The sequence below is a fragment of the Triplophysa rosa genome, linkage group LG10 (assembly GCF_024868665.1).
Source record: "Triplophysa rosa linkage group LG10, Trosa_1v2, whole genome shotgun sequence".
Lineage (NCBI taxonomy): Eukaryota > Metazoa > Chordata > Actinopteri > Cypriniformes > Nemacheilidae > Triplophysa > Triplophysa rosa.
In genome coordinates, this window is record NC_079899.1 from 1552150 (window position 1) to 1566870 (window position 14721).

Below are 14721 nucleotides of genomic sequence, written 5' to 3' on the forward strand. Positions count from 1 at the left end.
GTGTGTGTGTGTGTGTGTGTGTGTGTGTGTGTGTGTGTGTGTGTGTGTGTGTGTGTGTGTGTGTGCGTGTGTGTGTGTGTGTGTGTGTGTGTGTGCGTGTGAGTGTGTGTGTGTGTGTGTTTAAAACATACATTTTCGTAGTCCTGGTGTAATTCTGGCCTGTCCTCCATGGTCTATACTAGAGCCACACACAGGGTGAATTACTGATAACAAATCTTTTATCTATGTAATAGACTTTAAATGTGATGCAAATTTCATACAGTATCTCACAGAAGTGAGTACACCCCTCACATTTTTACATTTATATTTACATTTAGTCATTTAGCAGACGCTTTTATCCAAAGCGACTTACAAAGAGTATAAGGAGCAATAAGCGATATGTCATACAGGAGCAATAGTGCAATAGGTGCCAATACAAAGTTTTTTTTTGTATTTTTGTAAATATTTTATTTTATCTTTTCATGTGACAACACTAGAGAAATGACACTTTGCTACAATGTAAGTGAGTGTACAGCTTGTATAACAGTGTAAATTCAACACACAGCCATTAATGTCTAAACCGCTGGCAACAAAAGTGAGTACACCCCTAAGTGAAAATGTTCAAATTGGGCCCAAAGTGTCAATATTTTGTGTGGCCACCATTCTTTTCCAGCACTGCCTTAACCCTCTTGGGCATGGAGTTCACCAGAGCTTCACAGGTTGCCACTGGAGTCCTCTTCCACTCCTCCATGACGACACCACGGAGCTGGTGGATGTTGGAGACCTTGCACTCCTCAACCTTCCGCTTGAGGATGCCCCACAGATGCTCAATAGGGTTTAGGTCTGGAGACATGCTTGGCCTGTCCATCACCTTTACCCTCAGCTTCTTTTGGGGTCGTTATCATGTTGGAATACTGCCCTGCGGCCCAGTCTCCGAAGGGAGGGGATCATGCTCTGCTTCAGTATGTCACAGTACATGTTGGCATTCATGGTTCCCTCAATGAACTGTAGCTCCCCAGTGCCGGCAGCACTCATGCAGCCCCAGACCATGACACTCCCACCACCATGCTTGACTGTAGGTAAGACACACTTGTCTTTGTACTCCTCACCTGGTTGCCGCCACACACGCTTGACACCATCTGAACCAAATAAGTTTATCTTGGTCTCATCAGACCACAGGACATGGTTCCAGTAATCCAGGTCCTTAGTCTGCTTGTCTTCAGCAAACTGTTTGCGGGCTTTCTTGTGCATCATCTTTAGAAGTGGCTTCCTTCTGGGATGACAGCCATGCATACCAATTTGATGCAGTGTGCGTCGTATGGTCTGAGCAATGCTCAGCAAAACCCTTCAACCTCTGCAGCAATGCTGGCAGCACTCATACGTCTATTTCCCAAAGATAAACCTCTGGATATGACGCTGAGCATGTGCACTCAACGAGGCCTGTTCTGAGTGGACCTGTCCTGTTAAACCGCTGTATGGTCTTGGCCACCGTGCTGCAGATCAGTATCAGGGTCTTGGCAATCTTCTTATAGCCTAGGCCATCTTTATGTAGAGCAACAATTATTTTTTTCAGATCCTCAGAGAGTTCTTTGCCATGAGGTGCCATGTTGAACTTCCAGTGACCAGTATGAGAGATTGAGAGCGATAACACCAAATTTAACACACCTGCTCCCCATTCACACCTGAGACCTTGTAACACTAAAGAATCACATGACACCGGGGAGGGAAAATGGCTAAATGTGCCCAATTTGAACATTTTCACTTAGGGGTGTACTCACGTTTGTTGCCAGCGGCAACAAACAGAGTTATTTTGAGGGGACAGCAAATGTACACTGTTATACAAGCTGTACACTCACTACTTTACAAAGTTTCATTTCTTCAGTGTTGTCACATGAAAAGATATAATAAAATATTTACAAAAATGTGAGGGGTGTACTCACTTCTGTGAGATACTGTATCAAATAATGTTGAGTACGTACTTGAGTTTGTTGAGTGTGTAGTTTGGATCACTTTGATAAGCGAGCAGCTGAAGTGCTGAGTGTTGTGGGTGATTGTAGCTCAGGTCGAGTTCTCTCAGGTGTGACGGGTTTGAACTCAGAGCTGAAGCCAAATAACAACATCCTTCATCTGTCACCATACAACCTGATAACCTACACAAGGACAAAACACACAACATTTCTCTAAGACATAAATCAAAGCAAAAAAATTGTCCTTATATTATGCAAACTGAAAAAGCTCTAAAGACACACACCTCAGTATCTGCAGTTGACAGTTTGGGCTCTTGAGAGCATCAGCGATCAGCTTCACTCCTGAATCCTGAAGATCATTGTTACTCAGATCCAGCTCTCTCAGAAACTTTGAGGATTGAAGAGCTGAAGTGATGATTTCACAACACTGGTGAGTAAGTTTACTGTCAACAAGCCTGTAACAAAGAATTAAATACAATACAATACAGGTAATTTGACTTGAAGCACATTTTTCATCAATCTCCATCATCACGAACCAAGAGCAAAGACGGACTACTTGTTACTTCAATGCTAACCAGTATTTACAATACTTGTAGCTGCATTCAGTTACATCATGCCTCTCTACTATGATTATCCCTGCATAAAACATTCCTCTGTTGTTTGATATCGGTTGCAAAAGCAGTCTTAACAAAATCAGACTTAACAGCTTCAAACAAATATACATTTAATAAATCCCAACTAATAAACTCTCCTTTCTAAACAAAAACATTTACTCGGTAACTTTTATTCAAAGTTGCCGAGTGCAGCTGTAACACGTTAGAGGGGACCTGGTCCTCCCGGCTGAGACTGGTTGCATTATACTATTATTCGTTTCTGCCTTTCACCTGTTTCCCATTGTTATACCTCTATAACACTTTGCCTATTTAATGCCGTTCTGTTTTAAGTCTCGTCTGTCCTGGTTTGCTGTTTTGCTGTTGCTCCTCTCACTAAGTCCCAAACTCTTAACCTGTGTATTGCATGATGATACAGGAATCTAACTCTTAATATTGACTTTAAAGAAGCAATACTCACAGAGCTCTTGTGCAGATGTTGACAGCCGGTATGAGTCTTCTTCTGCCCTCCTGTGTTGTGTTGTATTTTTTCAGATCAAACTCATCCATCACCTCCTCTGACATCTGAAGCATGTAGGCTATTGCTGAACAGTGAGCGGCCGAGAGTTTCTTCTCTGAGTGTTTGTCTGATCTCACAAACTCCTCAATCTCTCTGTACAGAGTCTGATCTTTCACTTCATACAGACACAAGAACAGATTGATGGATCTTTCAGTGGAGATGCACTCAGAGGTGTTCAAATTTTGTATTTTGCCTTTAATGTACTGTGTAGTTTTCTTGACGGTTTGTGAGGTGTCCACCGTGTGTGTCAGTAGATCCTGTAAGAGTCTCTGATTGGACTCCAGTGAGATGCCCAGCAGAAACCTCAAGAAAAGATCCAGATGACCAGTTTCACTCTCAAGAGCTTTATCTACTGCACCTTTGAGTAAAGTGTAAATTACATCCAAAAACTGTGACGTCTCTTGTTTATTGTAGTAGTAAAACACGTAGAACGCAGCGAGGAACTCCTGAAGACTGAGATGTATGAAGCTGTAGATCTTCCTCTGATGACTGACAGGTTCCTCTTTAAAGATCTCAGTACAGATGCCAGAATACAGCGAGGCGTCAGTGATGTCTATCCCACACTCTCTCAGATCCTCCTCATAGAACATCACATTGCCCTTCATCAGCTGTTTGAAAGCCACTTCAGCCAGTTTCACAATCACTTCTCTGTTGATCTCTGGATCTCTCTCTGGATCATACTTCTCATTCTTCATCTTCATCTGGATCAGCAGGAAGTGGATGTACATTTCACTCAGAGTTTTGGGGATTTCTTCACTGTGATCTTGTGTCAGGATCTTCTGAAGCACAGTGGAGGAGATCCAACAGAAGACCGGTATGTGACACATGATGTGGAGGTTCTCTGGATCATACTTCTCATTCTTCATCTTCATCTGGATCAGCAGGAAGTGGATGTACATTTCACTCAGAGTTTTGGGGATTTCTTCACTGTGATCTTGTGTCAGGATCTTCTGAAGCACAGTGGAGGAGATCCAACAGAAGACCGGTATGTGACACATGATGTGGAGGCTTCTCGCTCTTCTAATGTGGGATATGATTCTGCTGGCTTGATGCTCGTCGCTGATTCTCTTCCTGAAATATTCCTCCTTCTGAGCGTCGTCGAAGCCCTGGATTTCTGTCACACGCGTGATGTATTTGGAGGGGATCTGATTGGCTGCTGCTGGTCTGGAGGTGATCCAGATGAGAGCGGAGGGAAGCAGATCTCCTTTCATGAGGTTTGACATCAACACGGCCACTGATGAAGCGTCCGTCACATCAGAAACTTTCTCACTGTGGTCTGAAAACATCCGTGTCATTCTGCTTTCATCCAGACCATCAAAGATGAACACAACTCTACACTCCTCATAAATCTGAGAGTCCACATCTTGAAGTTCAGGATGAAAGTCCAGCAGAAGTTTGTGAAGACTGTAGCGATGCTCTCCAATCAAGTTCAGCTCTCGAAACGGAAGCAGGAACATGAAATCTACGTCCTGATTGGCTGTTCCCTCGGCCCAATCCAGAATAAACTTCAGCACAGAGATGGTTTTTCCAATTCCAGCGATGCCTTTAGTAAGAACGCTCTTGATTTTGTGTCTTTGATGTGATTGAGGTTTAAAGATGTCATTGCAGTAGATTGGAGTGTCTTGTGTTCTTCTGGGCTTTCTCTCCATGTGTAAAACCTCATGTTCTTCATTCACTCCTTCACTCTCTCCCTCTGTGATGTACAGCTGTGTGTAGATTCTCTTCAGGAGCGTTTGATTCTCTTGTGCTTTCATTCCCTCAAATAATCTCTCATACTTGTTCTTCATGATGCTTTTGTGTTTGTCTTTGACTCTCTGCACAACATCATCCACTGATTCATGATGAGAATCCTGCTGCACGTCTGCACTCACATCATGAGATCTAATGTTTGATCTACACAGAAATAAACAAACAACACACAGAAAACAATGTGGGAATGTAAAGGAATTCAATGTCTCACTAGAGCTTCACTTTACATCAATGAATTTAAAATGTTCACGATAAGTTTTAAATTTCCTTTCCACTTTCATATACAAATAAAAAAGTATCTTAGCCCTCTCAAATGTTTCTGTGTAGATTAGGTTTGTTTTTAGCCGTCTCATTCCTCATTTTAACACAGAAGTTCATGGCCATAAACAGGGTTTGAAAATTAGTGAGGTCCGGGGTGGGTTGTCAGTAATTCTGCCTTATATTACCAATAAATGCGATAAATCATTCAACTGTGATGACTAGAATGAATAATAAAGTTGACAAACGATAAACTTATACCTATGAACAGGGCTTGACACCATGGCTAGTGGTTCTCAAAATGACTAGCCACCCAGCATTTTCACTGGCCTCAATTTAGTTTTGGGAAATGATTTCATATGATTAATGTTGACAGTGGCATGCTAAAACTGAATTATGAATGTACATGTTTAATGTAACACCCAAATCAAAACTGTATAAGATCATTGTCCATATTTAGCTCCTTAATGAAATGAAAACACTTCAGGGTCAGGGTGTTTAAGAGTCTCGTTTTTGACCAAGTACAAACTATTTACATGCTGCTCGCTACTATTGGATGTGTCTATTGGGAAGATGGACATTATTAAAATAGACATTTCACAATTTATCAATTACATCACAGTTATGCTAATGGTTTACTATAAGCTGACGATGTAGTATTTTCTTATTTTTAATGTAACTGACCATACCTGCTGCTTTAACAGTTATTAAGCAAATAAGAAATAAAAATGCTAAATGCTTATATGAATGTCTTTAGCAATGGGGTTTTCTAAACTGAATGAGAGGGAGTGTCTTGCATATTTCATTCAAGCCTGTTCTGAAGAATTGTGCTCTAGAGTTATGCGACTACTTTTGAGGGTTTTATTTACTGATAATATTATGATGAGCATTGTGTTTGTGATACTGGATTCATACTTTTTGCATCTTTTGATTACTGTCGGTGAAGTGATGTGAGATTGTGCGTTGAAAAACATGTCCAAAATAACTCCCCACTATATTAACTTCCTAAAGAGTTATTACATGAAGCAAAACGACGTAAAAAAACTTTGTGAACTGTATAAACTGAATTATATACATGTAACATAGACGTTCTGAAGAGTTTTAAACTGCTGATTCTTCATTCAGAGCTTCACATTTTAGTTTTGAATATGAAAAAATTGGTGACCTCATAGCTGGCTCATGCCATGCAGCAGTTAGATAAAATACTGAAATATGACTAGACTAGGAGTGTGATATGGCTCTATATCAGCATGGGTGTGATTAGGTCAGAGACACAAGAGCCGTCACTCTTCAGAGACACAACACTGGGTTCTGGACCAGCTCTTCTCTGAAGCTTTGATCTAGAAATAATTTAGCATATCAAACACACATAATCCTTTTATTTACAAAACATCTGTCTCTTCTGAAGCTTGATAAAGATGTTGTTGTGTTAAAATATGACCTTTAACATTAATAAGTTTCTCCTTTTGTGTTCCAAGAGAAAATATAACAACAAACACCTCTGGAAATAAAACAATAGTGAGCAAATAAAACCAAACTTTACTCCTAGTTTCACAACATCAGCTGAACAACATGTTTATACTCACAGAGGTTCAGATGATACTGATCCATCACTGAATTTAAGTGGACGATCCATTGAGGCGTCACTCTTCAGAGACACAACACTGGGTTCTGGACCGGCTCTTCTCTGAAGCTTTGATCTAGAAATAATTTAGCATATTAAACACACATAATCCTTTTATTTACAAAACATCTGTCTCTTCTGAAGCTTGATAAAGATGTTGTTGTGTTAAAATATGACCATTAACATTAATAAAGTTTCTCCTTTTGTGTTCCAAGAGAAAATATAACAGCAAACAACTCTGGAAATAAAACAATAGTGAGCAAATAAAACCAAACTTTACTCCTAGTTTCACAACATCAGATGAACAACATGTTTATACTCACAGAGGTTCAGATGATACTGATCCATCACTGAATCTATGTGGAGAATCCATTGAGATGTCACTCTTCAGAGACACAACACTGGGTTCTGGAGATGATGAAGATGTTCTCTGACTCTTCTGTATCATTTCAGAATCAATGTTCTGTGTCTCGCTATTCTCCATCATGAGAAACTGACCTCAGATCTGTATACAGAAACACAGAAAACACTCAATTAAACAGCATTACACAAGTTTGTCCAATATTATGACCAATGTACTGGCCAGTTGTCACGGCAGCCACTTTGGGAACCACTGCTCTGGTGTGCACATGCACTGCTCTCTTCTCACATGAATACTGAAGAGAGACTAAAGAAATAAAAACACACAGCAGACTGTCTACAGTCCTGATGTAAAGTCATGCTTATCAGTAGGGCTGTCGCGATGATTAAATAATCGTCTCATCGCGATTGTTTGTCCTCATCGCGGTGATTTCAGATCACCGCAATTATTGCACATCTCTCTAGAAGACACAAGGGGGAGCTGTAGTGCCTGGCCTGCAGCATCCCTACATCCACCGTTCTGTCGTCTGCGCGCAAAACAGTGCTCTGTTGATAATATTGGTATCATCTGAGTGGTAAAGTATCCGCATTTAAAATGGATCTAGTTTCAAAGCCGAATACGACGGCACCGATCTGGAAATGTTTTGGTTTCAAACCAGACGAAAAAGGACAACTGAATGACATTGATACGGCAATATGTCGTTTGTGTAAAAGAGAAATAGCCGCGAAAAGCTCTAACACAACAAACTTACGGACTCACCTGAAGTCACATCACCCCATCGAATTTGCCGAACTGGTGAAAACATCCTCGACCGCGCATACTTCTCGTCAATTGCCTATAACGCAGGCTTTTGAACGAACGACGAAGTATAAACGAGACAGTATCAGATGGCGCTCCTTAACTGACAGTGTAACGCGGTATATTGCAAAGGAAATGCAGCCATTCAATACGGTGGAAAAAACAGCATTTAAAGAAATGCTGCAAAACTTCGATAAGCAGTATGAACTGCCAGGGAAAACATACATTTCCAAAACAGCAATTCCAAATTTATACAGGGAAGTGAAGGATGCTACTCTTCAGGATTTGAAAGGAATTGACTTTTTTTCAGCCACTACAGACATGTGGTCCAGTACTAATATGATCCCTTACATGAGCTTCACAGTACATTACCTTTCATCTGACTGGACCCTACAATCAAAGTGTCTAGAAACAAGACACGTTCCAGAAAACCATACAGCTCTTACACTTGCAGAAAGTCTTAGTGGCATTTTAACAGATTGGGCATTAGATGAGAAAAAAATGTCCTGCATAACAACTGATAATGGTGCCAATATTGTGGCTGCAGTGGCCAAACTCGGCTGGCCATGGCTAAACTGTTTTGGCCATAATCTCCATTTAGCTGTAACTAATGCCATAGCAAGTGAAAGGGAACGCACAACCCGTGCCCTAGGACTGTGTAGGAGTCTGGTAAGCACTTTCAGCATGAGCTGGATAAAAAAAAGAGACCTGAAAAAGGCACAGATGGAGACCAACATTCCTCAGCACAGTTTAGTTCTGGTGAGTGAATTATTTCATGCGTTTTATTTGTTTTACCCATTCTGCTTGAAATATTTTATAATGTCAGATATTTTTTTAATTATGTTTTGTTAGTTTTATAGGCTGTATAATTAAGAAGATATATCAAACATTTATGTATTCATATGTTTTCAGGACGTCTCCACACGATGGGGTACAAAACAGAAAATGATTGAAAGAGTTCTAGAGCAACTTCCTGCAATCAGACGTGTCCTAATTGATGACAGAAAACATGGCCACCTAAACCCAACATGGCAAGATGTGTCTGTTCTTGAGTCCATTAATGCAGCACTGAAACCTGTGGCTGACTTTACAGATGTTCTGTCTGGGGAAAAGCACGTGACTGTGTCTTCAGTGAAACCTGTACTGGGCCTTTTAAAGGAAGAGGTTTTATCCCCTGACCCCAAGGACACAATTCTTACAGTAAACATTAAGAAAAAAATGTGTGATGTCCTTGATGAAAAGTATAAGTCCGCTTCACTTCAAGAGCTCCTGAGAAAGGCCACTCTTCTTGACCCAAGATACAGGGGCCGCTTTGGAGAAGCTACAGGGAAAGATGAAACCAAAGACCAGCTTTTAAAAGAGTTACTGGAAATGACAGAGGAAGAACATACAGTTGAAGAAGGTGAGAACTGAGAAATACACAAAAATATTTGACCAAATAAGCTAAAAAACATAATATATATCTAGTTCATTCAAGTTAATTGAAAAAAATACTATTTATAAAAATATAAAATATGAATAAATAAAATAAAAAATACTATTATTAATAGCTGCCCGCCTTTAACTTTTCACAGCATCCACCAGCAGAGCTGTGTCAGAAGGCCATGAGGAGTCTACAACTCCTCCTGCACCAAAAAAGAAGAGGCTGTGTGATCTGCTGCAGAACAGAAGAGCTCAAGCTTCTATCCATGGGGTACCCAAAAGAGTCCAGGCAGATGCTGAATTAACACTGTACCTACAGGAAGATGCACTAGATACCTCTGCAGATCCTCTTATGTGGTGGCGAGACAATGAAACCAGGTTTCCTTTGATCTCCAAGTTGGCAAAAAAGTATATGTGCATTTGTGCAACAAGTACTGCTTCTGAAAGAATGTTCAGTACAGCTGGCAATATTGTGACCCCTGTTAGATGTTGCCTTAAGCCAGAAAATGTCAACATGCTTGTTTTTCTTTTCCGTAACCTGTAGTTCAATCAATAATTTAAAAAGAGATATTATGCAATTTGCATAGGAGTAGGATTGGCTTTTGAAAATTGTACCATTTAAGGCCTGTTCTGGTATGGTCAGTTTATTTTGACGGAATTTTTATTTTCAGTTTTTTGTAATATGCGCATAATATGACTTTATTTTGGGAATATCTAAAAATAATGTCTGTTGAATGCCTGTTGATTATGGACACTTTATTGTGTTTATTTCTGTTGTAGAATTTTCAGTTTTTTAAAGATATATTCTTTAAATAAATAACTTTTAAATATGTCATAAGTGTATTTATATTTACTGCCAGGGACAACTTGCAAAAGATTAACTTAAATAATGACAACGTGTGAAAATGATTTCATGAACAAACAAAACATTTGTGAGAATTAAATGTCAAAGCCATAAAACAGACAATTAATCGCCAAAGCCCCAAAACAGACAATTAATCGCCAAAGCCCCAAAACAGACAATTAATCGTCATAATCGCCATGATTTATTCGACAATTAATCGTCAGCCAAATTTCATAATCGTGACAGCCCTACTTATCAGTGCACTACACTAGTATGTATCATCATTAATTTCCAGCAGAGGGTGAAGGTCTGCAGTTTTAGTAGAGGTTTAAAATGTTAGGCCCAGTCACATGTCCAATACATCATGTAGCCTAACATCCCTTTCAAATACACAGTGTTTCCCATTCATTGACGAGACTATGGCGGCCCGTCACAGACTATTTTGTTCTTTTTAACTATTTGTAACGTTGAATTCTGCACCGCTGTTTCGTTGTTGTGCCATTGTTCACGGCTAAAAATGCGTCCTGTTGCTTCAGCACAATGTGCGCAGCACACACACATACTGTACATACGAACGCTCGCTCGCTCGCTACTGTTTCAGCTTTCGCGGTTGAATGCAAACACGTGACCTGGCCAGGATTTAAGACGTCGCCAAGCCATACGGAATACAACATCGTCTGAGGGAAGTCAAATCTAATGTTTCAGTATTCACTGCAGTTATCCACAGTACAAACATGATTTTATCAGTGTACGACAGAGCAAACAGATAGCATTACCTCATGGCATTAACATCATTATGTTCAGCTTCAGCATCATATTATTTCCAGCTAAAATAGCAGTCTGCATATAGGGACATTTGACATACACCATTTCTGTCCTTTCAAATGAGCAGCGCGTCTACACAACGGATCTGTACGCAGCACGCGCACCCGTGACATTTATAATGATTATCTCTAATATCCGTCCTTATTTAGTGCCAAAAGCACTTCGTTTAACCTCTTCCAAATCGGCAAAATAGTTCCGTTTTATTTTTAATGGCAAATTATTCATGTTTCGTTTCATTTCGATATTAAGTTAATTTAGAAAAATGTTTGGAGTATTTTTTTGTTTGTGGCTCACGTGCAGAAGGCATAGTTTGATAGCCAAATGTGCTGGAGCACAAATTTGAATGAATGATGTGAATGACACTGTTTAAACTGTTAAAGTAGTTTAGAATAAATAAACAGTTAAAAAGTTATATTTCGTTTCGTTTCTTTATTAGGTTAGAAAAATGTTTTGAGTATATTTGTTTGTGGCTCAGGCACAGAACGTAGTTTGATTGCCAACCGCCAATTTTATTGATTTGAATGCATGATGGGCATGAGTCTGCTTAAATTCCTCCTTTAGCTTCGGCTGTCGCCGTAAGAAAAATAAATGATACGGGGGCGCGCCACACATGATTACATGCTGCCCTGTGTGTCACCGTGTCCAAAACTTGTCAATATATTTGTTTTGTCGGACATCAAGCAGTGCTGCTCAGACCGATAGGCGTGTACCACAGGAGAAAGCGTCTGTCATTAATTGCTCTCGTGTTAGGTCTGCGCAACGCGTGCATAGTTGAAAACATAATAAATCACAAACTTAACATTAATCTGTTGTGATGAGAGAGTGTGTGCTTTTCTTACGGGTTAACTCTAAACAGTCGCCGCATCATAATAATGTATGAATGCTCTGGTCCGGATAGTAAAGTGATAGGCCTACTGCCATGCGGGGGAGTGGGACAATGGCACTGTGAAAAAGGCCTGATGCCCGGCCTGTGTTTTAATATATGGTAATATATAAATTAGTTCAACTGTTAAACACTTTTTTGCTTCATTTTTTGATGGTTCACACTCTACATGTTTTTGACTTTTTTTGTTTGTGAACTCTCATTTTACCATGTGTTATCCCCATTTATATCTATGGTGCCAATGATTAAATTACTACTATAGCTATTGTATTCTTATAGATTGAGTCACTTAATTTTGCTCTTAAAATGCACCAGATTGCAGCATTTACCTTTAAAATATGCTAAATTTTCTTACGGGGAGCATGCCCCCGGACCCCCCTAGAGGAAAATATGTTTAGCCCCCAGTCTCACAAAATTCTGTGGGAAACACTGAATACACATACATTTTATTTGGGGGTTGTTTCTTTTGACTTTGTTAGCTAAAAGGCCATGGCTTTCCAAATGTTAAAAGAGGTGGAAACAGCCTGTCCTGAAAGGCTCATTGTAATTTGGAGAAAGGCCTTTCAATGCTAAACTGTAGGAGGAGCCTGAGGATCAGAAATACATTTTTAAGGATTACAGTCAGTATGAAAAACTTTAAGTCTAACTTTTTTATGTAAATGGATTTCAAATTATAATAAGAATTTAAATATGTGAACAATATGCCATGGTAATCCCATTGGGGGTCACCTAATAAAGCCTTGGAAACCTGCCAGCCTGGGAATCGAACTCACAACCTTTGAAGTTTTAAATCTGTCTCTCTGACCATTAGGCCACAACTATCTTTGACCCAATGCATCAAATATTGCCTCATAAGTGGACAAGAGTAATGATGTGCGATTGCTCTGCCGTTAAAATACTATTAATATCCTTTAACTGATGGAAATTGTAAGGCGTGTATATTTATCCCGTGATATTTGGAGATGTTTTAATAAACCTAATTCAAAGTATATACAGTATTAAAAATATAAATTATTATAGCCTTAAATTAGTTTAATAAGAACAGCTTACAATATTTTATTTATACATTATTTTATTTAAAGATTATTTCATTTTAAAAGGTAAAATAATAAAGTTAATAATAAAATTACTTCTGAATGCTGAATTGCGATGGGTGAGATTGTAAATGTAATTGTAATATTGCTGTAAAATTATAATATATTATACGTAACCTGTGCTTCCACGCCCACTTGACGCTCATCAGAAGCGCACACATGCGCAGACAACCCCTAAAGCTCAGTAACGACATTCAAGTGAACAACATCACCTGCTCCAGAGCAGCTTATCTTCAGAGAGTAATACCCTGAAAGTTATCTCCGTTTTTGGAACCGAAAGTTGGTGTTTTCAGCTAACTAACCCTTAAACTTACCCGGGTATGTCACATAACCAGCTTTCTGGAATACACCCAGATCGATTAACATGACAACGAGTGTAATAAAAACATAATCAGATATAAAGACATTTTATCAGAAGCTGAAGTGAAGTTTATCGTTTAGTTCTTACCGTGTAGTTTGTGTTTGTTTGACGACAGTTTGAGTCTCTAAAATGGCGAATTGGAATGGCGATGTTTTTACCAAAGAGTTTGTACTTCCGGTTTTATGAGAAGGCAGTTTCACGCCCCTGTAGTTCCTGAAGCAGCCAGTAGGGGGAACCCTACTTTAGAGTACGAGCGAGGAGGAACACAGACAAGAAGTCTGAATAGTGATACGAATAGTAAATAATCGCTGAATGTATTGTTGTTCAGCAATCGAGCAACATTTATCATTAATAAACAATTAGCTGGGGGTCGATAATTCATTTTAATATGCTAATAAGTAGGTCTTTAAGTAGAGTCGGTCAGGTTGATTTTGTCTGACTCACTTATGTTCATATGAATGTTTTTGTCTGAAGCCTGCGTGAGATGGGTAAGATTGTTCTGACACAGTTTAATCACACATTCCTCACATGGATTTTGGAGCAACAGTAGACTGGATATGTGTAAACACACAAAAATACACATTTATGTATGTGCAGCTCTTTAAGTGAAAATATATTTTTTATTATTTCCGATGTTTCATTAGATTCTCAGCTAGATTCTCGGTCATTGGAGCTTGTATGTATAGACTCAGCCTTTTAAACCTGGTCCACATGAGCAGTGCAATACACTGAAAAGAGACTTAAACTGATGCGAACACGAAATTCTCTTGCCAATGTATTAGCTTGAGCATATAACATATGACAGTGTCCACATGCCCTCATTATACACGTCATCAGTAACCAAATGTGCTTGCTATTTTACATTTTACACTGGAAGAATAAAATATGAACAATTCAGGTCCTTTTAGTCCTTATTTCATGGTAACACTTTGTTATTTTAGTGCATGTATGAAGAAGACGCGCGTGACTTAATAACTGCGTGCACTATACCCGATGTCATCGTCAACCCTATTTTAAATAAGTGTTCAGATCGATTAACACGACAACAAGTGAAATTAAAACATGATAAAATATAAAGACATGATATCAGAAGCTGAAGTGAAGTTTATCGTTTAGTTCTTACCGTGTAGTTTGTGTTCATTTGACGACTGTTTGAGTCTCTAAAATGGCGAATTCGCATGGCGATGTTTTTACCAGTTTTCACTTTCGGTTCCTTCTTCTTCCGGTTTATTATGAGAAGGGTGAGGCTGCAGACTGGAGCAGGTTTATTTATATTCAATGTTACTGGTGTCTCTGTTATTGTAGGACATTTCACAGCCTTCCTCAGAAACTGAAGTGTCGACCTCCATAGGTTACAGAAGAAATGTGAACAAAATACACTAGGGA

General features: G+C 39.3%; 2 protein-coding genes across 3 annotated transcripts in view; one reads left to right on the forward strand and one right to left on the reverse strand.

Moving 5' to 3' along the window:
- Positions 1 to 14701, reverse strand: part of LOC130560094 (NACHT, LRR and PYD domains-containing protein 3-like) — an 81000-nt gene extending 66299 nt beyond the window's left edge. Inside the window, exons 1-5 of the mRNA XM_057343586.1 lie at positions 14459 to 14701; positions 7071 to 7252; positions 6710 to 6823; positions 3967 to 5009; positions 3018 to 3804 (exon numbers count right to left, since the gene is read on the reverse strand). Of these exons, the coding sequence (XP_057199569.1) occupies positions 3018 to 3804; positions 3967 to 5009; positions 6710 to 6823; positions 7071 to 7234 (2108 nt within the window). The 5' untranslated portion in view covers positions 7235 to 7252; positions 14459 to 14701. The remainder of the gene's footprint in view (positions 1 to 3017; positions 3805 to 3966; positions 5010 to 6709; positions 6824 to 7070; positions 7253 to 14458) is intronic.
- LOC130560084 (E3 SUMO-protein ligase ZBED1-like) lies at positions 7272 to 10605 on the forward strand. 2 transcript variants are annotated; one of them, XM_057343576.1, is made up of 2 exons: positions 7272 to 9308; positions 9481 to 10605. In XM_057343576.1, exons 1-2 carry the CDS (start codon positions 8852 to 8854, stop codon positions 9870 to 9872), a joined length of 849 nt encoding a protein of 282 aa, XP_057199559.1. In that variant the 5' UTR covers positions 7272 to 8851; the 3' UTR covers positions 9873 to 10605. The 2 variants fall into 2 exon arrangements, 1 of the variants encoding a protein (XP_057199559.1); XR_008963651.1 differs by having other exon boundaries at positions 7273 to 9308.
- Positions 14702 to 14721: the final 20 nt, after the last annotated feature.

Coding starts and splice junctions, on each gene's coding strand:
- LOC130560084 (XM_057343576.1), top strand. CDS start 8,852: ATGATTGAAAGAGTTCTAGAGCAACTTCCTGCAATCAGACGTGTCCTA. Junction 9,309..9,480: donor AGAACATACAGTTGAAGAAG/GTGAGAACTGAG, acceptor AACTTTTCACAG/CATCCACCAGCAGAGCTGTG.